The 23,873-nt window shown below is 33.1% G+C and overlaps 1 protein-coding gene across 2 annotated transcripts in view; it reads right to left on the reverse strand.

Annotated features, from left to right (window-relative positions):
* The window catches only part of LOC115887526 (alpha-tocopherol transfer protein-like), a 50,611-nt gene that overhangs the window by 4,543 nt on the left and 22,195 nt on the right, over window positions 1-23,873 (reverse strand). The window contains exons 1-6 of one of the 2 annotated variants that reach the window (XM_030906986.1): window positions 23,021-23,126; window positions 14,688-14,915; window positions 13,561-13,720; window positions 13,381-13,442; window positions 13,123-13,316; window positions 884-1,000 (exon numbers count right to left, since the gene is read on the reverse strand). In XM_030906986.1, coding sequence (XP_030762846.1) covers window positions 884-1,000; window positions 13,123-13,316; window positions 13,381-13,442; window positions 13,561-13,720; window positions 14,688-14,913 — 759 coding nt within the window. In that variant the 5' untranslated portion in view covers window positions 14,914-14,915; window positions 23,021-23,126. Of the gene's footprint in view, window positions 1-883; window positions 1,001-13,122; window positions 13,317-13,380; window positions 13,443-13,560; window positions 13,721-14,687; window positions 14,916-23,020; window positions 23,127-23,873 lie in introns of those variants that run through there. The other variant, XM_030906987.1, reaches the window with a different exon arrangement.

Below are 23,873 nucleotides of genomic sequence, written 5' to 3' on the forward strand. Positions count from 1 at the left end.
AGACAAGGCGAAAGAGGCATAGAATTTTAACAAAAGAAAATAAATTAATAATATATTGTTAATAATAGTATAATATATTGTCAATATAATTTATTGTTAATTAATTTAAAATACTCAGACTAATTAATTTAAAATACTCAGACATCTAAAAATAAATATTACATTTCACCAATCGGCATGCAAATATGCCATAATTTTTTTCATTCTTCAAGTTTCATTTTTTAATAATTTTTAAAATTTCATGCCTCTTTCGCGTTACCTGTCGGCATTTTAGTCGGCATTTTAGCGACTAGAAAAATGTCAACAATTTTCCACGTTTCTTAATAATAAATAAAAGCTATTTTCTCAATTATAACTCATGTATCTTATAATATTTTTAGTGTCAAAATTTCACCCTTTCGATTGGCCGTCCACGCTTTAAGCCCTGGATCGCGCTGGCAGACAGGACTATTTCATAATGGCTACACAAAGGATACTTCACACACAAAAATCAGCCATGTAACGATGATAAGGTTTTTATGTAGCCAGCTCTTAGACTATATGGTTTCTGATCAAATTAAAAAAATATATATTATGAAAAAGTGTTTAACTAATATATTAATTAAATTCAGTAATTACAGGGAATAATTATATAGGAATGATGTCACCTCGATAAATACGAGCATAACGCAATAATTTTTTGCAACAAAATATTACTTCTTATTAAAAATTATTCATTTATTGAAATATTTAGCAAAATATAAATGATCACTTGATAAAAATTTGACTGACAAACAGAAAAGGACTAGCATACAAATGTATCGATTAGGATAACCACTATAGATTAAAATGGTCAGATTATCTTCTGTAATAATTTACATTCTGTTCAATTTTCATGACTTACCATAATTCTTTCTTTGATCTTCTGGCTCATGTTGTTTTTTGCGAAATCGTAGACGTATTTTAATGCTTGCGGCATGTTGATGAAATGGATTTCTTTGTGTCTCATTGGGAACGATTGCTGAAACAAAGCTACGATTAATAAAGGTAATGAAAACATCTGTAAATAAATATGACTCTGGATTAATCAAGTGGTCGATGTAATTTTTGAAATATTCAAAGTTTATCACTTTTAAGAAGACTTAGTTATACACATTTGAAAATTCACTCGGTCTAGATTAGATTAGATTCTTTGAGGTTATTTTTAGATCTTGTGGTCCTCTTCTGATCCTTAGGTTAGATTCTCCGTTCCTATCCTTCTCAAAAAGTCTAGTAACTTAGAGCCTAAACCCTCCATATAGCTTCTCTGTCAATGGCCTATCATTGCCTATTACAGAGAAGCGCGACACAGTGTGTTCTCCCGTTTCTTCTTCAGATTGACAGAACCTGCACTTGGCGTTGTCCGTCAACCCCCTTAGCATAATAACAATTAGTAAGCTGTGAATGCCCCCAGCTTACAATGCCCTGTCGGTAGACTCGGTATACATGAAACAGTGGCGCATCTAGAGATTGAATCTGGGAGGTATAGTGACTATATTTAAGTAAAGTACTAGATTTAAATTAAATTAACGCTGATCTTTTTTTTTTATAGATGGGAAACGCCTTTAGGGCCAGAGTGTGGGGATCTCCCTCATGCGAGAGGGTCTCCCACTAACAGCCCATCTGTGCTCTAAGCTCGCCAATCTCCGTACCGTCAAAGGCATTTCATCACTATTAGAGGCTTATCATTCTTCTATGTTGGTCTTGTCTGTACCCAAATCTTGTCTGTTTTGTCCTTCGCCTTTTTCTTCTTCAAACATGCCGCAAATCGCTTCGATATTTTCGTTCCATGATGTTAGAAAGTTTCCGATATTTACTCTAGTAATCTTCGTACCACATACTGTTCCTACGTTTTCCCGTATATCTTCGTGCGCGTGACACTCAAATAGTGTATGGTTAGCCGAGTCTGACTCCTCGCAATACCAGCATGTAGGAGAGTCAGCCTTGCGTATCCTGTGCAGATACTCGCCACATACTCCATGGCCAGTCATGGCTTGCGTGATGTAGTAGTCCGTGTTTGCTTGGTCGCATTTTATCAATCTTTAACATTAGGTATGAAAGTCTTTGTTCATCCGCTATATGCTTCCCATCGTGTCTGCCATTGCTCTAGTACAATGTTTCTAGCCTCTTTCCGGAAGGAAGTTCCATTTTATATATTTGGTTTCTTTCCTGGATCAGTAGACTGATCGGAGGTATCTTAGAAAGACACAGTACCGCTACTAACTTTTGGACATGTGCAGTATGCCGATGCAACCCCGAGTGCTAACTTCTTATTTACCTTTTCTAGCATGTTTCCGTAATGCTTGAAGCGCATGGATCTGTCCCAGATCGACGGTGCGTAGAGTATGGTCGAATGAACTACCGAAGACGTCTTATTTTTTCCGCGTTAGGTCCTCGGATATTGGGAGTTATTCTCATCAGATGCTGGATGATGCCAGTAAATTAACGCTGATTAGGTATTAGGTATTTTGACTCTGGTAGAAAATAACCTTGGATTGTACTGTATTTTACTGTATTTTCTATCTTGATTGGTATGTTTAATTTATTTTTTGACAATTTTATTTTACAGTATTTTATCTTATTTTTATTTCTGGAATTAAAAAATCTGCAAAAAAGCATTACAGTGGGTATTTTAGAAATAGACATTTAAAAAAAATGTGTGTGTGCACTATGTGCGCATATTTGAAATATTCTTCTTCTTCTTACTATCGTACTAATACAATAACTAACTAGATTACTATCGTAACTACTATTCGTACGTTAGGACCAAATCCTGTGTTTTCTTCATTGGTTGAAGAAGAACAGTTGGGATAATAAAGACCAGCTTTCATACCATCTTATAGGTGGTCGACCCGGTGCGGCGGTCGAGGCGTAATAGATCTTTTCTCATTAGCAATTTTTGCTAACCAGTCGTTTGGCATCCTGTCCACATCTCTTCTCCTATTTTTGCCCATCTTACCACATCCTGTACTTCACATGTTTCCCTTATATCCTCACTTCTTTTCCGGTCATATAAGGTATATTAATCCTGTAATTGATCTTAGTGTTCTTATTTCTGTTTTTCTTAGGAGCCTTACTTCACATGTTTCCCTTATATTTTTCCCTGTGGTTTATCTTAGTGTTCGCATTTCTGTTATTTTTAGGAGCCGTTTTGTTGTTGTGTTCTCTGCTCTAGTCTCTATCGCATATGTCATAACTAGTCTCACGTAAGCTTTATAAATTCTAACTTTGCTTCTGACGCTCATATATTTATTTCGCCAAATTATATCCCTTAAATATCCTGATATTAGTGATGCCTTTGTTGTTTGGGTTTTTACTTCCTCTTTGAGATTCCTAGTGCTTGTTATATTTGCTCCTAGATATTTAAATGACATTACTTGTTCAACACTCTGATCATAGATTGCGAGTTTGAATCTTCTAGGCTCTCTAGATATTGTAAGAGATTTTTTTTTTCACGGATATTTGCATGTTAAATAGTGTTGTCCTCTGTGGGAACTTATATAGAAGCTTTTGTAAGTTATCTTCGTCTTCAGATATGAATACTGCATCGTCAGCATAACATATTATTTTTATTTCTTTATCTCCCAGTCGATATCCTCTCCCAGCTTGATTTACTTCATTTATGATTTCGTCCATTACGATGTTGAACAGGGTAGTTAAGAAAAGGGTAGTTGGGCTTAAGCTATCTCCTTGCCTGATTTCGGTTGTCACAGCTATTTTTCTGCTTAGCTTATTGGCCGCTCTTACATATGTACAGTTCTCGGTATTCAACTCTTCGATAACTTTTATAATATTCGACTGAACTCTCCTGTTTTGCAGTAAGTTTATGACATCAGTTAATTGGACTCTATCGAATGCCTGGGTAAGATCAACGAAGCACATAAAAGCTGTCTTATTAAACTCTATGGCGTTTTCGGTTATTTGGCGAATGATAAATATGGCGTCTATTGCAGACCTGTTATTTCTAAATCCTTGTTGTTCTTCACAAATTCCGGTAAACATTACTTCTTCTGCTAAAATTTTAGTAAACAGTTTTTGTACGGCACTCATCAAACTGATACCCCGATAGTTTCGTGGATCTGCTTTTTCTCCTTTTTGAAAATTAGTATATCTGAAGTAAAACTTCTTACTAACAGCTATTAAATTGAAGGATCTGAAGGATATATTTGAAAAAGTGCAGTTTAAAATGTTGAAAAAGTAATCAATTAATAATTAATAAATAATTTAATTAACTTTCACAAAATTTGTATTAAAATCTGTCTGTCCGTCTGAGGACTCCATTCGGGTACCTTAATTTTCACTTTCCGTGTTTGGTTCCAGTCGACTTATAATGTAAAAAAAATCCCGATGATTTAGTCCATTTAGAGGTATCGGTTCGAAACGTCGAGGGAATCATCCTGTGGCCCGTCATTATGCCGAAATTGGACACATTTCTTCAATATCAAACCCTTAGTCCCATCCTGATGAAGATGTAAACAAAAAGTCGTACGCAACTTTGCAGGGTCGGGCCGTGTGCACCGTCGCTCACATAGCCTACCCACCAAAACTGACGTTTCTCACGTCAAAAATAACTGTCACAGTAAAACGTGTCGTACCGTAACTACCGTAATAACAAGGCTGGACAGCTGTGACGTAAAAATCTCGTGACGTCACCAACTGGAGGCTCAACTCTATTTATCAGCGTTGATAATTACCTGATAAAAGTTCAAATTGTGGATCTTTTTTCACTCACCAGATATATTTCGCAGTTTTAAAATGACTTTTTCCGAGTTTTTAAAAATATTATAGTATATAAAAATAGTTTTAATGAATACGGAAAAAATCATACCAGTCAATAAATGTTTATCTCTCACTTTTTATCACTCAAATTTAATAAAGGAATATTTTAAGTTCACAATAGTGTATAATATGAGAAAAAACAATAAAAAATAGATATTTTTTATAGTATATATTATGCTATTATTGTATATTATAATAAACATTTTCAGACAACACTTATATTGAACAGAATTCACTTATAAAAAACCTTATTAAAGGTAGTCTTGGGTTTCCAAAAGATGAAATTATTAATATAGTTTTATTTCAAATAAGCAGAAAGTAATCTCGACTGACTAGTGAGAAAGAAAATCTAGGAAATAAAGGGGTTGCAGTCGTGACGTCACCAACTGAAGGCCCAACTCTATTTATCAGCGTTGATAATTACCTGATAAAAGTTCAAATTCTGGATCTTTTTTCACTCACCAGATATATTTCGCAGTTTTAAAATGACTTTTTCCGAGTTTTTAAAAATATTATAGTATATAAAAATAGTTTTAATGAATACGGAAAAAATCATACCAGTCAATAAATATTTATTTCTCACTTTTTATCACTCAAATTTAATAAAGGAATATTTTAAGTTCACAATAGTGTATAATATGAGAAAAAAAACAATAAAAAAATAGATATTTTTATAGTATATATTATGATATTATTGTATATTATAATAAACATTTTCAGACAACACTGATATTGAACAGAATTCGCTTATAAAAAACCTTACTAAAGGTAGTCTTGAGTTTCCAAAAGATGAAGTTACTAATATAGTTTTATTTGAAATAAGCAGAAAGTAGTCTCGACTGACTAGTGAGAAAGAAAATCTAGGAAATAGTGGGCTTGCAGTCGGAAGGGTTTGACAAAGACCCTTCCGACTGCAACCCCACTATTTCCTAGATTTTCGTTTTATTTGAATATATAATTTTTAACAAAGTTTTGCAAAGCCATGAGGAGTTTCTCAAAATTCACAATAAAAAAATATTTTTATCAAAAATATCTTTGGATTACATTAAAAGTAATAACACCATTTTTAAAATTTCCGCAATGTACTATTTATAATGCTAAGTTATTGTAAAAATTGTCATAAATTCTATTAGAAATGCACGTCTGAAAAACTACTGTTGTTAAAAAATAATGATAGACTTGGAAAAGGAAATAAAAGAAACTTAGACACACTTACACCATAAATAATGACGACGGATAATGTGAGATGGGATATCAATCTGATGTTTTTTAAATTTTATGTTTAATTATTATTTATTAAAAATTCGGTGCAATTAAAGTTTATATCTGTAAAACTTGGAAAATAAGTTCGTCATAATAATGCTTTTATTTATTCACTATTCTAATAAATAATATGCATTCCTTCGGAAACTCTCTATTTATTTATCTAGTAATGCTAAAACACTCTATTTTAAAGTCGATTAGAGAAAATAGTATGATTCATTTGCAAGTAATGTAAATATTTACGATCTGGTAAAATTGTGATGTAAGAGGAGGCTTAGCTTGCCGGAGGCGAATCAGTTGTTGATAGGCCGGCAGGCTGTTGTGTCGTGTTGTGTTTTGTCATAGAGCTGATATTTGGGGGTTGAGAGTCTTTTGACTATAAACGTTGCAAGTACTGTAAGGCAACGGGTCGTTTGACCATGAGAAAAAAACCTCTTGTGACATCTTGCCTTCGAGGTTGGTCTTGAGAGTTTGAGGTCTCCCTTGTCTTCTCGATTGACACGATGCGGCGTTGGGGTAATCAGGTACCCCAATTAGCCTATTCGACTGGGATGCGAATCTGTTTAGCGGCAGAATTGCGTCCGGGGGAAGCCCCTATACTATTTCAGGTGACACTAGCTAGTTGTTGAAGATGATTAACCAATAATAACCGAATGATATTTGAATTAGATGGAAAATATGGAATGGGATATATTGAATAGAATATATCAGTGGCTAGGGGGCGGAGTACCCCCGGGTGAATCTTACTATTTAACTATCAATTTTATCCAGATCAGTAAATGTTTGTTTTGTTATTTTCATGTACAATGAGAGAGTGCTTGCCAAAGACCAACTAAATGGATATTTGAGGTGAATTTGCATTGTGAGACCCGGTTACATTATATACGTATAAGGTGTATCAAATGTAATCAAAGTTTAGGCACAAATTACCTATAACAGATGCGAAAGAAAGCGACTGCATCGGAAACCGCTCGGCAAACCCGACACGCCTATTGAGTGGTGTAAATACACCAGTCGTTTAGTCCGGAAACCTATGCTGTGTCGTATTCGCTTGCTGGAATGACATAGTGCGTGGTTATATGTTTCTTTTTAAAAACGCGTGTAGGATTTTTGTTGAACTTTTGAACTGTTATTTCTAAGTTTTGGTAATTTGTATATCTTATTTAAAATGGGATGCAAATGTGTTTATTTATAAGGAAAAAAAGATATTTAGTATAAAAATTAATTTATTTAACAAAATTTAATTAAAAATGTGACAAAATAGTTACCTTTCTATTGGTTCTATCGGACTTTTTCGACTATATAACTTATTTGTAAACTTTAATACATCAAATATTTTCAATCTAATAAATCATTTAATGATGTAAATAAAAGGAAATTTCGCACTTGGGTGGTCAAATTTTATAGTTTTCATTATATCAAACAGCCTCTAAGAAATGTTTTCAACTCAAAATGCCTTTAATTATGTTTGACTACATCATTAAAAAGGCTCTTCAAATACATCAATATGATATTTGTCTAAAATTTGCAAAAGAATCCGAATCTCTGGATAACTCGAAATTATTTACCCATTTAAAAGCCTTTGATCATGAAAGTGGACTTGTTCATTTTATTTACAGGCTGGAAAAATTATTTATATTAAATTTTGATGAGTTTTGCACTGAAGAAAACATTCAGAGGCTGTTTGATATAATGAAAACTATAGAATTTGACAATCCATGTGAGAAATTTCCTCTTATTTACATCATTAAATTATTTATTAGATTGAAAATATTTTATGCATTAAAGTTTACAAAAAATAAAGATTTATATAGTCGAAAAAAGTCCGATAGAACCAATAGAAATGAAACTATTTTGTCACATGTTTAATTAAATTTTGTTAAATAAATTAATTTTTTATACTATAAATATCTTTTTTTTTCTAATCTCCTACGAGCTGATATAATATGACGAGCAATCTATTAAATTACTGTGATATTATACAGAAAAGTCCACAGACTTCGAGACATAGGAAAATCAAGTCCATTTAGCGTGTGTCCAAATTTTGACAAGTTTTCAAAAATGACAGTTTTGTTTAGACTGACGTTTAATTTCACCTGACTTCTCGGTGAATGATTTCTTTTTATGGGGGTACATAAAATCTAAAATTTACGGCCATGAAGAAATTCAAAACTTGGAGCAGTTAAGGCAGAAAATATTTAATGCCTTTGACACTGTCACCCCTGATATGTTATCCAATGTGAGGAGGGGATTTTATGATCGTTTGGGTTATTGTTTAATGCAAGAGGGAGGCACTTTTGAACAATTTTTGTAATTTTTTAAATTTCATTATCCTGTTTTTTTACCGTTTACCCATTACCTACCTTGACGAACATGGGAAAACGAAGGTCCTTTTCAGGACCACAAATATTTTGATTGAGAAAATTGGTAACTTTTTTTTGGATTAAAAAACAAAAGTTGTTAATATAATACCAATTTAAAAGTGTTTTAGTAGTTTTAATACACACTATGATATAAAATTTATTATTATTATAATGTACATTATTAATACTATTGTTCATTCGAAATGGCATTAAGGCCCAATTGCAACAATGATTTAAATTTTTCTTAAAGATAAGTAGAGCTTAGAATGAGCTGTATTTATATTTACTTTAATATTCACCTTAAATGAGGGAATTTGACTGATACAATTTTTGAATTTGAATTGTTTTTAATGATACTAACAATTTTAGTTCAATTTTTAATAAAATTTATTTAATATTAATAGAAATTCAAGAGATTTGAAATCTCTTTTAGCGATTTATAACATTCTCAAATGAATTACAGGTGCCCTTATTTTCTATGAAAATCACACAGCTTTTTTCATAGTCGCTGCAGTTGCTATAGCTATAAAAAACTAATTTTTTAAGGTGTGAAAATTGCGACACACGCTAAATAGACTTGATTTTTCGTATGTCTCGAAGTCTGTGGGCCTTTTTGTATGCCTCGATAACATATTGGTGCAGATTATTTTCACCCAAACAAATAATAACCCAAACTATATATTGATGCGGATTGTCTATGAACTCTTTCTGAAGGTCACAGAAACCTGAACGCGTAATTCGGTGTTCTTTCGCATCTGTTATAGGAAATTTGTGGTTTAGGCCTCCAGTTGATGACGTCACGAATAAGCTGTGCGGCCTTGTTATTACGGTGGTTACTGTCGTACGCGGTCAAGTTGGCTTTGGTCCAATCTATCGACATACTAAATTTCATTTAAACCGGACGAATTTTGAGCCATTTTTGATGGGGTGTCATACTGCACGAAGCGTCGTCAAAATCTAAAATAATTCCTAGTTTCAACCCCCTAGCTCACATAGGGCCCTACGACGGGGGAATTACGACGCTCCAAAGACCCAACTCAACCATTTCTTCGATTGTTACCATGGTACCACTAGCTCGTGTGTCACGGCCTTGAATTTTTACTCCCATGAAGAAGATGTAAACCAGCGCGCGTAAAGAAGTTTCGCTTCAAAAAAATCCACTTACAAAATGATAAATAGCATTTAATATAAAAACTACAAATTATAGTGTAATGCATTTGATACATCAGTATTTGAAAAGTATAAATTAATACACAGAAAAAAAATCGTGGGTGTTTGGGAAGGCTCGAAAGAAAACAATTATGTTTTTGCGACGTTTCGCGACTTTATTGTCGCTTCTTCAGGCACCAAAACATGGATTAATATAAGTTTTGGTGCCTGAAGAAGCGACAATAAAGTCGCGAAACGTCGCAAAAACATAATTGTTTTCTTTCGAGCCATCCCAAACACCCACGATTTTTTTTCTGCGTTCTAACTACTGTGAACTAACAATAATCATAGTATGAATTAATAATAAAAAAAATTGACGCCGAGAGGCACGTATAGCCGCGCATACTAAAATATGTTAATAAAAAGTTGGTAGGCAGTTCTTTTAGTTTCAAAGTAAAGGAATTTTTCCAATTTTAGTCCGCCGTTATTTCCCCTATCCGCCATCTGGGGTCGCGTCCGATGGGAGTTTGGAGTTCTCCACACGGATTTTCTCAAAAACGAGCTACGGAAACGGGGAATATCTCAAAAACTGCGACTTTGGCTGATTTTGATGTTATTACAAGTTTTGTTGCAAATATTATTCCTAATCTTAAATTGAAAACCGCGTTTCGCTAGCTACTTTAATTTTGGAGTTACGATTTTTTAAAATTTTTAACACCCTCCCATACCCCCTTACCAACCCCCCACCCCCACCAAAAACTAATGGCCCAGATTCTCGGATGCCACAGTATTTTTGTGCCAAATTTGGTTAAAATCGGTTTAGCGGTTTTTGAGTTTTCGTGTTTACTTTTTTCGTGTTTTTTTTTTCTGTCCGTTTGGTTTACCAAACCAAACGGACAGACAGACAGACAGACAGACACCATAAAAATATTTTGTATTTAGGTCATTTATGATCCAAATAACTCATTTTGAGAGAAATTAAAAAAACTTTTTTTTGCCGATCTTAATAGCCTACCATACCTGTTGGTATGGTCGGCTAATAAATAAGATTTTCTCCATGTAAAATTTATTAATAAGTATATTAAACCCACCCATGATATATTACGTCATCTATATAAGGTTATTTGATACATCAGTCGTGATGCATGGACTTGGCAATACTGTCGTGCCCCTCGTTACATAAGGAACAACAATAAACAAGCAGAAAAGTCGTTTTTTTTAGCTCAGTTATGTTTAGTTAAAAGAGAAAGCCACATTATGCGCCCTGTTTTGAAAACGTTTAAACAATTTGCATGTCTTTTCGGAAAATTACCATGTCGTTTTAATAAATTATAAAATAGATTAGGTCGAATCATATAAACTAGATAATTGGATAAAATTTAATTATCTAAAAATATTCGGAGAAATGCGTGACTCATTATGTCATTTCTCCCCTTCTTTAATACATAATTTTAGTTATAGGCTTGGTGCATTTCAGCTGATTTCAAAAAATTCCGACGGCAGCGCTGTATACGGCAGTAATCAGAAATTTTCTATGTATTTCATGCCGTCACGGTTACACTTCATGATGATCGCATTAAAATAATATTGAAATCGTGGCTTTATCATAATATTTAAGTATTTTAGTTTTTTGCTGGTGCAATTATTGAAACTATAAAACACTCAGGCATGCACGAGGTTTGTGTGATGTAACGCTGTTTCGGGTAGTAAAATATAAGTGAAAAAGAACCCGAACTAGGCACCGTGTTGTGTTGTGACAATTTCAAATGATAATAAAATTGCCGAAAAAATGTTAACGCGTAAAGGAGAGCTAAATTAGGGTGTTGTTAGGGCTAAGCTGTTAGCGTATAATTAGGGCTTTCCATCTTTTTGGAGGCCTTCCCGGCTGGAGGTCTTATCCATGGGTTTGTCTTCAAGAGCTATGCGTGGTAACCTGTTTTCTTCCATACATTTTACGTGTGCGAACGATTGTCTTTTTCTTTGCCTACCCCCATCTCACTACGTCCTGTATTTCACATTGTTGTCTGATAGTTGTGTTCCCAATTCTGTCTCTTATAGTCTTACCCATTATGGTTCTTAGGCTCTTCATTTCAGCAACCCTTAACATGCTTTCTGTTTTATTTGTTTTTTTTTCTCGGATTTTTATATGCCATTGGTCTGATACAGGTCTTATAAATGTTAATTTTGCTGTCTGTTCGCATAAAGGGGTTTGTCCACACTATTTGCCTCAGACATCCTGATATGGTCGATGCTCTGTTTATATGGCTTCTCAGATCTTTCTCTGGATCATGGTAGTGCGACATATCTATTCCTAGGTATCTAAACTGTGATACTTGCTCAATAATTTTATTTTCTACTACCAGTGTGCATCTTACCGACTCTTTAGAGTAAGTTAAGCACTTAGTCTTTTTCTATAGAAATAATCATATTTAATATTTAAAAACGAACTTGCCACCAACAATTTGTAATTTTTTCAATTATCATTTCTCTTTTATGTTATTTTTCAATATGACAAGGTGGCTTTGGTGAGTATTGTAGACTATATACTGCTATGAACTGCCCAGCACGTTTGACAGATCTGAACCCTATAGAACATGTTTGGGAAATGCTTGGCAGGAAGGTTAGAGATCGTGAAGCGGCAACAGCTTCATTAAATGAACTTCGCTTGGTCCTTAAAGAAGAATAGGAAAATATGACACAATATGATATATGCAGCCTAATTGACAATATGAACGGAATAGCAGCCAAGGGAGGCGATACCAAGTATTTTTTGCAAGTTTTATTGCCTCTGTATACTTGATTATTACAAATGTTTTCTTTAATATTTTTAGTTGTGTTATCATTATTAATGTTTATTAAAACCAGAACTATATTGTTACTTTTTAACGTTTTTTTTTTAATTTAGTATAGTTATCCAATGCAGCGTAATATTATGGCAATGGTGACCAAAGCCACCTCGTCATATTGAAAAATAATATCAAAAATAATTATTATAATTGAGAAAATTGCAAATTGTTCGTGTCAAGTTCGTTTCGCTCTTAAAAATTAACCAAGGCATGTATTGACATGATCCAAACAACAAAAGGCTCAGGAGATATAGGTCTGACCGAAGGAAAATTTGCTGACGAAATGATTGCAGGTTGTTTTAATGTTAGAGTAAAAAACAACCATTCGATAAACCTTGTATAATAAAGCCCAATACTAAAGTCTATAAAGAAACTGAATTTACGATTTAAAACTGATATAATCAAATACAGTTTACCAAGAAAATCATGAAAATTCGGCTAAAAATAATTAAGTGATAATAATAAGTGTTTTTTTTTGCATCTAAGTGTATTTACAGACCAGATTTTTTTCTTTTATTTTCCTAGCATTTATGCTTTACGTATGTACGCCTCCCTATATGTATATATCTACGCCAACCATCTCTCTTTTTTGATAACAAAATGAGCAAGAGCCACTATTTTCTATACTAGTCAATTAGCATAATAAATTGAATTATAACTTAAATATTGTATATGTTATTGTTCTTTTTGTATAATGTAATTACCTCTCCCCATCTAATAATTGTTGCAAAATCTGTCACTGAAAAAAGCGTAACAAAGGAAGCATTGATAGCTCGAACATCAGCCACATGTGTCACTCCCAAAATTTGATTTTCCTCGCTCATCAACAGTATTTCGTATGTCATCACGTGGGCGCGTGCCATGTCAGTTCCTGTGTACTTTTTTGGATCGAATTTACCTAAAAAAAATACATATTTTTAATTAACCAAAATAAAAAATTGCTTATTTTGTGATTCTCTTACTTAAATCGTAGATGACAACTCTTCTTCCTTTTGAATCTCTGACAGGGCTGACATAGATGTATCTATAAAAATAAATAAATAAATAAATTATTCACCTGTAGCTATGATAGACTGCATATAGTATGTTATATTATAATAAATGGTATTCTTATCTTAAATAATTTTATTATACACTCTTACCCATTTGTTAGTAGCTCATTGATTTTGGCATCGTTGTTACCCAGTTCATAGAAGAATGGTTTAAATCTTTTCCGGAAATTCAAATATTTCAGGAGAGTCTGTTGGGCCATGTGTATGCTGAACTTTTTTACCCTCAAGAATCTCAAAAGAAAATTATCATCTGAAAAAAAAAAGAAATATATAAAATGTTACAGATCTGAGCTGCTGAGAAAATAGTGTCCACCAATTCTTAACAACTGATTTTTACAATACAAACACTTTTTAAACAAATGTAATAATATTATTTATTTGTTATGTTTCTAACTCTTTATAGAGCAGTACTAATTATTTTCTAGTATGATCAAATTGACTTCAAAAATATATAAACTAACACAAAGGGAGCATATCCTCTTAATAATATTTTCAAAAAGTTAACAAATAAGGGAGCGGGGTGATGGTGGTCGATTTAAGAGTAAGTTCATTTTGATTATCTTTGATAGCTCTCTACTCAAAAATATGTCCATATCAAGTAAATCAAATTTTGTTTTTCGAGAAACTCGCATTCTATGAAAATGATCGAAAATATAAAGGATATGTTAACGATTTTAAGAAATATCTCCCGAGCCGTAAATTTGGTGCACTAAATAAAAAGAAATAAACGTCAAAGATACATTTATTTCTATATTTTTAAATTTTTAGCTTAGACAATAATAGTTATTACCACATTACCTATATGATACACAGCAAACTCAGTGTCAATAATGCTCACTGGTCGAATATTCAACCGCTTACGTTAACTTTTCGCGCTAATTCGGCCAACGTATAGGTATAGTTGATTAAATGGCCAAGGCGCGCATAGTAATAAGCATAGCAAAGCAATACACTTCCACGCGACTAATTAGTTGGTTAAATTAAAGTGGTCAAAAAAAGGGTTCTGTACTGAAAGTACAATGGGGTAACCTGGAATTGCTTCAATACTTCTTAATATTTTCTACAAAACTTCTATGATATTATAAATATATATTCTACATCTATATTCTACATTAGTTAAAGACCATCAGTTATCTACATAAGTCAAATATCTATATAATTTGGTATCTATGATTCTAAACTAAAAGAAATCATTACTTGAGAACTAATCAACTTACCCATTAAGCAATTTTCGATGTCCGTATTCTGTTGAATCCAAATCTTCAACTGCTTCAAGCATTCTACTTTTGCACTTTCCGTTTCCCTCAAATCTTCTTCGGCGATTTTAACCAGAATCCTTTTCCCCAAACTGTTTTCATTAATGTCCAGTTCGTTCTTGTAGTTGGCCTTATCGTTGGCGCTTTTAGGCCAACAAGGTGTCGAGATAAGAAGCTGAGTAGACATGTCTATAAAGAAAAAAAAGGTTATAATTTCTCTCTACAATTCTTAAAAAATCTTAAAATATTTTAGGAAATGAAATCGTAACTAATGAAGGAAGGAAGTGCTCAGGCGGGTAAGAAAAAGGCTCCTATCAAGTGTTGAGGAACGGAAGTTAGAGTACATTGGTCAGCACATCATGAGGGGCCGAACGATACGGAATGCTCAGATTTTATATAAAATTGAGATTGTTAGATTGAGTAGATCTGTGGGGTGATCAAAGTGGCTTAAAGGTCTACGTCGTTAGATTAGATTAGACTAGGTGAGAAACAAATCTTATTTTTTTATTATTTACCATTTTAGAAATTTCAAATCTGTATATAACATGTACAAATTACAAAATCCGTGTACAACGTATAGGAAAGAAAAAGCAAATGTGTCTCCTTTACCTTGACCTAAACCGCAGAGCAATTTATTATTATGATTTATTTTCTACAAACCTAAATAATTATGTAAAATTGTTTCTATATAAGAAAATAACTCCCACATTTGAAAAAGTTTAATGGGTATAGATTGTCGATATTCAGAACATTACTCTATAAGTAATTTTATATGAATTAACAATGATGCAAGTAGATATGTGTTAAAATTGATATTGATCTATAATAGAGATGAACTCAAATTCAAAGTAATATATTTGTTGTAAAATTTCACTGCTTAGAATCCAGATGGAAACCAGCATGTGGTTTTTTGTAAACAAATTTACCTAATCAACAAAAAATTATTAATGTTTGGGGAGTTATCTTCCCCCGTCGTCAGAAGATAATAAAACAGTAAATATAAAGACAAACTTCGTCGGCGTTTTTTTTTTTTTTGTTTTTGTAGAATTATCTGTATCTACTACAAAAAAGAGGTGAACTTTTTTTATTTGACATCACTTTTTAGACATCAATACCGTACCGAGGGAAAACCAAAAATAAACAAAAATAAACCAACAAACCAAAACAAAACAAACCTAACTAAAGCAATCAAAACACGCTGTAAGCTAAAACGCGTCTGTTTACGAATTCCAATTACCCAATACTTTTCAAATCTTGCTATATTTATTTTACAATATTTTATCGATAAATAAAAATGGTACACTTCCGCAAGAAGTTTTTTCCGTGTCTATGTTTTGAAAAATTTCTAGAATGAAAAACAGAAACATGTTTTCATGTAACTGGTTTCAGCTATTCTAAAATTGAAAAACAGCATTGAAAATTATGCATTTCCGCAGAAAAATTTTCGTGACTTTCTATTTCTCTTTCTTTCTTCTTCCAAGTACTAAATAAACAAATATTTCTTACATAACTGATTTCAGCTAAACTAAAAGCCCCATACTTAATATACTATGTGTTGACTAAGTATGATGCGGTTCGTCAATGCGGTTTGTCATCCCATACCCATTATGTGTTAATGCTGTTCGTAGATACGATTCATCGCTATGAACTATACACTCTACGCTCTGAACCGTCTTAATTGAGTACTATTAAAAAGATACGTAATTGAATAAAAGCTTGTTACATATTACTTAGCCCAATTATAATATATAAAACTTTTATTAATGGAATTTTTTTCGATCATGTAATAACAAGGCATAAAACCGGGGTGTATTGTTGCAACATCCGTCAAAAATACAAAAAGCAACAATCAGTCATTCGACAGATCAATTTCACTTAACATGAACAGCTTGAACCACATATGAGTCAAACAAGAAATGAAAGGACGGCGCATGGTTGCAACATTAAGAATTAAAAAGCAACAATAACTCATTAACAGAATAATTTCTCTTAACATCTACAACTTGTACCGTAGTGCAACATTAATTTTGTAATAAAACCTTAATAAAACTTATTATTTTCAAGTGGTATTTCAAAGAATATCTCGAAGGCATCTCAAATAAGTTATAAAATAATTATCGTGCCTGTAAGTGCGCATGGTATTTTAGAATTTAATACCATATTTCGATATTGTCGATTGCAATAATCGTGCAGGTTTCTATTTTCTTCGAATCTAGCTTGATAATTAGAAAATATGAGTACTTACATTTACCAGCTGGCCATTTTAGTCTCACTTTTGTGACTCGTTCGTCTATTAAATCATTATTCGCGTCTAATTTTCTACTTAAATGTGTGTACTTTTGTAGATCAAATTTGGATTTTTATCTTGAAAATTGGTACGAATATGTGAACTTTAAATAATTCAGTTACGTATTAGTTACTATTACAATGTATTGAACTACTCTGTGTAAAAAATAAAAACTATTTATTCATAGTAGTAAATTTTTATTGTTTTAAATAAAATAAGGTACCTACTTGATTGATTTTAGAAATTAAATGTACTATTTACATTTTACAAAACTATAATATTTTTAAGTCCGGGGCACCCCTTAAGTGGGGAGAGGGTGCGAAGAATCCCCCCGTTACCTACTATTAAGAATCAGGGAAACACAGAGAAAATCAAGATATATGACAATATAGTACGCATTGCCACCTGGAACGTAAGTAGCTTGTTTATGCCTGGAAAATTGGCAAACACTGAGGCTGAAATGAACAGGATGAATATTGATATACTGGGACTGAGTGAGGTTAGATGGCCTGGTTCTGGCAGGCAAAGAACAAGTAATGGATATATTTATCATTCCGGCGGCACTGACCCAGAACATTGATACGGAACAACCATACTAGTTTCGGATAGAGTGGCACAGTCAGTCATAGACTTCGTCCCTTTGGGCAATAGAGTGGCTCTATTAAAACTGCAAACAACTCATAGGGATTTAAATATAATTCAAGTTTATGATATAATATATCATAAATATATATAAATATAATATATATATATATATATATATATATATATATATATATATATATATATATATATATATATATATATATATATATATATATATATATATATATATATATATATATATATATATATATATATATATATATATATATATATATATAAATATAATCGCAACCAACAAATGACAAACCAGATCAAGAAATCGAAGAATTCTATAACAAAATGGATGAAGTAATGCAGCTCACAAAGAAGGGAGAGATAACGATGATAATATAATTGGAGACTCCAATGCCAAAATTGTCCGTGGTGTTGAGGGGGATAGCATAGGGGCATACGGTCTTGGCGAAAGGAACGGTAGGGGAGATAGACTTGTGCAATTCTGTGTAGAGAATAACCTCTTAATCGCTAACACCTTTTTTAAACAGCACCCCCGAAGACTGTACACCTGGAGATCACCTGCAGATAGGGAGAAAAAAATTGTCAGGAATCAGATTGATTTCATTTTGCTCGGCCTAAGCTTCAAAAGGTATATGAAGTCAACAAGAACCTACCCTGGAGCAGACATCGGCAGTGACCACAACCCTGTCGTGCTGGACTTTAGGCTAAAGAGATTCTTGAGAGTTAAAAGAGGAAAAACGTCAAAGAAAATAGACATCGCACTATTGAACAACCTCGAGAAAAAGAAAGAGATCAGTTCTAAGATCGAAAAAGAACTAGAAATGGTAGGGTACCTGTACGGGAAGAAGATGTCGAAAAGACATGGAATGATTTAAGAACTAGAATAACAAATATCTAGAAAAAAGATATTGGATTCACAATCAAAAGATATTGGTAACCAACAAAAAGCAGGAATGGATGACACAGGAAATACTAGACCTCATGGATGACAGACGGATACTAGACCTCATGGATGGAATACTAGACCTCATGGATGACAGACGGAAGCAGAAGGCAAACCCGATAGAATACAAACGTTTAAATGGGATCATTAGGAAAAAGTGCCGGGAAGAGAAAGAGATCTGGATGTCAACAAAATGTCAAGAAATAGAGCAACTACAAGCAAAGTATGACACCTTCAATGTTCATAAAAAAGGTGAAAGAATTTACAAACAGACACAGAAAACACCAAGAAACAATCCTAAGAAACGATAACAACGAGATAATTCTAGGAGTAAAGGCTAAGCTTGTGAGATGGAAAGAATATATCGAAACACTTTTTAATGATGACAGACCCTGTTCCCCACCACCGATAGATCACATACTGAATGAAAAGGCTCCAGCAATAACCAAAGACGAAGTTGTTCATGCAATAAAAGCGCAGACAAGCGGAAAAGCTACCGGCCACGATAAAATAAACGTTGAAATACTTAAACTCATTGCAGATAACGAAAGCAGAAATCTAGATTTGGTAACAGCATTATTTAACAAATTATATAGCTCAAGCAAAATACCGTCAGATTGGCTTAAATCAACATTCGTAACCCTGCCAAAAAAAAACCAACGCCTCACAATGTGATGACTATCGGATGATAAGTCTTATGTCCCATGTCCTCAAAACCTTTCTTAGAATCATCCACACTCGAATCTACAAGAAGTGCGAAAATCAGATGGACAACACCCAGTTTAGCTTCAGAAACGGACTCGGAACGCGTGAAGCACTCTTCTCCCTAAATGTAATGACACAGAGGTGTAGAGACATGAATGTGAATGTATTTGTATGCTTCATAGACTATCGTAAGGCGTTCGACTATGTTAATCATCAGAAGATGATCAAAATTCTAAGAACAACCGGAGTTGACGAACATGACCTACGTTTCATATCAGAACTTTATTGGCATGAAACGGCGGTAGTTGAGATGAAGCAGTCAACATCGGAAGATATACAAATCAGACGGGGTGTTCGGCAGGGTTGCGTCTTGTCTCCGCTCCTGTTTAACCTCTACTCGGAGACTATATTTAGAGAAGCACTGGATCGAATCCAAGGCGGAATCAAGTTCAATGGAATCCCAATAAACAATATCAGATATGCCGATGATACGGTTATAATAGCCAACGATATACAAGAACTGCATAGCATTATAGATTCCGTAGTCCACTATAGTGAGATGTTTGGACTGCATCTCAATGTCTCCAAGACCAAACTATTGGTCTTTTCTAAGACTCCAATAAATGCACACCTGCATGTCAAGGGACAAACAATCGAACAAGTGACCTCAATAAAGTATTTAGGAGCTAACATCAATAGTCAGCGCGACCCGAAAAGAGAAATATTTTCAAGAATTGAGCAAACGAGAAAAATCTTCGTGGGAATAAAATCATTTTTTACAAGAAGAGACCTCAGTGCGGATCTCAGAACTCGAATGGCCAGATGCTACGTCTTCTCTGTCTTACTCTATGGATGTGAGAGCTGGACACTGGATTCACAGACCGAGAAGAGAATAGAAGCCTTCTAAATGTATATATACAGATGGATGCTGCGAATCTCATGGGTACAAAGGATCACCAACAATGAAGTACTCCAGCACATGCAGAAACAAGAAGAGATACTGAACACCATCAAGGAAAGAAAAATGCAATACCTGGGTCATGTGATGAGAGGTGGTAGATACGAAATACTGCGCCTTATAATAGAGGGCAAAGTGCAAGGGAAAAGATCAGTAGGAAGACGCCAGACGTTCTACATTCTACATCTTCCATCGCACTCCACCTAAGTTTGTTGATAAGCTTTTTCCGCAATATTTTTATTGAAATATTAAAACAGTTTTTTAATGAATACATTTAAATTAATTAGTACGTACAAGGAAGAGATATATTTCTATTTAATCTCCATAATATATCACCTTCCTAATACGAAGTTATTGAGAAAAATACATAAAATTTTTCATAATCCCGCACGTAATGAACTGCTTAAACACACGAGAACTATCTTCCTGCAACAGATCACTGGCCAAACAGCCGGTTCATTGGTCAGCGGCGTTACGTCATTGAGCGAAAGTAGACCATCGCCGCGTTCAATGTCAAGGCTGTCTGTCGGCCGTTGTGCCGGTTGAAAGAGAGTCTGTGACCCACTTTTATTTCTCTTGCCATCACCGGCGCGGCGGTATTTTCGATTTAATAATTCGGTAAAAGGTTACGTCACGACGAGGACTCGTTGTTTAGATAAACGGTGTTAGGAGGTGAGGAAACACGATGTGTCCGATGGCATAATATCGGTTTGTTTATTGTTGTATGATTTCTTAAATAATTTAATGGGTTTCTTTTGTTGAGTTAAAGGTTTGTTAGTAAAAATAAAATAAATAAAAAACAAAATACTATATTCGATACCAATTAAACTTTTAGTTACGTAATCGAGGGCGCAATTTTTAAATTCATTGTTGCCAACCATGGAGATATTCAGCGCCGGGCTGACTAACTGGAATTTAAATTTTCCGGTAGGGATTCAGGTGGTAGCTCTGCTGTAGAAAATGTCAAGTTGCCACATTTATTTATTTAGTTCCTGACATTGTCACTCGTTTTGACACTTTAGTTTCTTGATTAAAAATTAGTGTTTTTAACACAGCCATGGCACTCACAAATCATATGTCAAAAATTGACATATGATATGTCATTCGATTCAGAGTTTCGAAAAAATAACGAGGATGCCATTTAAAAATCAAAAGTTGTAGTAGTCATTTCCGGTAAAACAGGAAGTGACAGAAAACAATTGAATACGTCAATCAATCCTAATTTGTTATATACCAACATACCAAATCTCGTTTTTTATCTGAAAAAATAAAAAAGTTATAGGGGTGAACCACTTTTGAGACTCACCCGGTATTTATCATTTTTGTTCAATTTGCTTGGAAAATTATAAATTTCAATTAAGATATTTTTAATTCACCCCAAGAAGGGGTGAAAAATATAAATAAAGTGTTTTTTTTTAATTTGGGACTTTGAAAAAAATGTTTCAATAAAAACTGTCCCCTTCTTTGCTTCTAGCCACCCTATTTCGGTTAATTTTGATTTGTAATCATAAATTGTAACATGCGATTTATATCGACAATTTGACTCAAAATACCAAGTGGTACCAAATTATTCATAAAAAAATGCTTTTTCCAAATATTTTAATGAGACATCCTCGTTCCATTTGAAAAAATATCAGATATGATTAAAAATACCGGCCATCTAAAAATTAACCGGCCAGGACAAGACACGAAAAAGATTAGACCATCAAATCTATTTTCCCAAGACACCTTGATTAAAAATTAATGTTTTTAATTTTTAACACAACCATGGCGCCTTAGATTGAAATTTAAAATACGATTTTTAAGTAAAAATGTCAAAATTGACATATAATATGTCATTCTATTCAGAGTGTCATTTTTTATCAAATTAAGTAAAAAATACCGAGGGTGCCATTTAAAAATAAAAAGTTGTAGTCATTTCCAGTAAAACAGGAAATGACCGGAAAAAATTGAATACTTCAATCAATCCTAATTTGTATCATACACTAATATTCTAAATCTCGTTTTTTATGTGAAAGAATAAAAAAATTATAGGGGTGAGCCACTTTTGAGAAGCACCCGATATATAACTATTCCAAATAGTTAATAATTAAATATTTATTTAATAAATAAAAAATCTTGATCTTGTTTAAATTACATTATAGAACATTTAATAAGATTGATTAAACAAAAATACACTAACGATAAAAAACGATGTCATGTTGGCTTGGAAATAGCGATCGACAACATTCACCATTTCATTTTTCATATAACATAACAGGGGTCTTATTTTCAAGCCATCTTTTATGCCGTTTTTTTCTATTGCATGATAGCATAATTCCGTAAATGTTGACAAATAAATAAAAAATACTTAAATTTGTTATTGTAAATACTAAGTAATATACAGGGTGTCAAAAAATACTATATCTAGTGTATCTTCGCTGGGTGATTCTACAGATAAAAATAAAACAAAAAGTTCCTATGAACATATCCCGTAAAATACTTTCCCAAGAAGTTTCAGCCCTCGAAAACTTAAACAAAAGTAATATATTTTGTTGTTTTTGACACCCTGTATAACTACAAGAACATTTCAATAATTTCTTTTTTCATTTTTCTGTGTCTCTTTCTAATTAAATGTCAATAATTAACAAGTTCAATAGTTAATTGAGGTTTGGGACTCAAAAAAAATAAAATAATTCGATTTTAGCTCTCTCAAGAATTTTATCTCAACATTTATCAATGTTGGTGACTATAATTTTTGATAAAAATTACTGCTATATTATACAACAAAAAATACTTACTGATTTTTCACAAGTACCTTCGTAAAGCACCAACCACTAGTGACTAACTGAATCGAGACCCCAGTTTTTGTTGATACGAAAAACCGCGAGTTATTGCCACATTAAAAGGTGAAAAGAGTTGAAAAGTTATTCTTTGCGAGAGAGTGGTGGTACCAACGCTGGTACTGTAGCACCCAGCGATTCGTTTATGCTTCGGGAGGGGTCACCTTTTTCCTTCGTGTTGCGTTAGAACAAAAAAATGTCGGTATGTTTCTTTATCTGTTTGTCTATGTGAAATATCTTTCACTTTACATGATTTCACCAAGTCAAGGATTAGAGATAATCAGGTTTTTTTTATAAATATTAGGATTATTTTTTTTAAGAGTAAAAATAGAAAAATGATATAGCTTGACCAACAGGAAGGACAGACACCTTAAAATTTAAATGTATTTTAAAATTCAATACCGGGTGCGTCTCAACCCCTATATTTACTTACTTATTACTTTTTTATTTTCTCAAATAAAAAAAACGAGATTTGATACATACCAATCAATCCTAATTTATGTCATATAGTAACATTAGTGTATGACATAAATTAGGATTGATTGGTAATTTCCTGTTTCACCAGACGACTACAGCTTTTGATTTGTAAACAACACCTTCGTTTGGGTGCTCATTTATACAGGGTGTCTCAGATTTTAATCGGGAAAATTTAATAGACGATAGAACTTTCAAAAATAAAACAAAAAGTTCATATTAACTTGTAAGATTTAAAGCTTCCTTTTCGAGATACAGGGTACCATTAGAATACCAATTATAATATTAATTACCAATTGGAATTTAATTTTTGTCGCAAGAAGTAAGCAAGATAGAC

This window comes from Sitophilus oryzae, unplaced genomic scaffold (assembly GCF_002938485.1).
Source record: "Sitophilus oryzae breed Bouriz unplaced genomic scaffold, Soryzae_2.0 scaffold_576_pilon_pilon, whole genome shotgun sequence".
NCBI lineage: Eukaryota > Metazoa > Arthropoda > Insecta > Coleoptera > Curculionidae > Sitophilus > Sitophilus oryzae.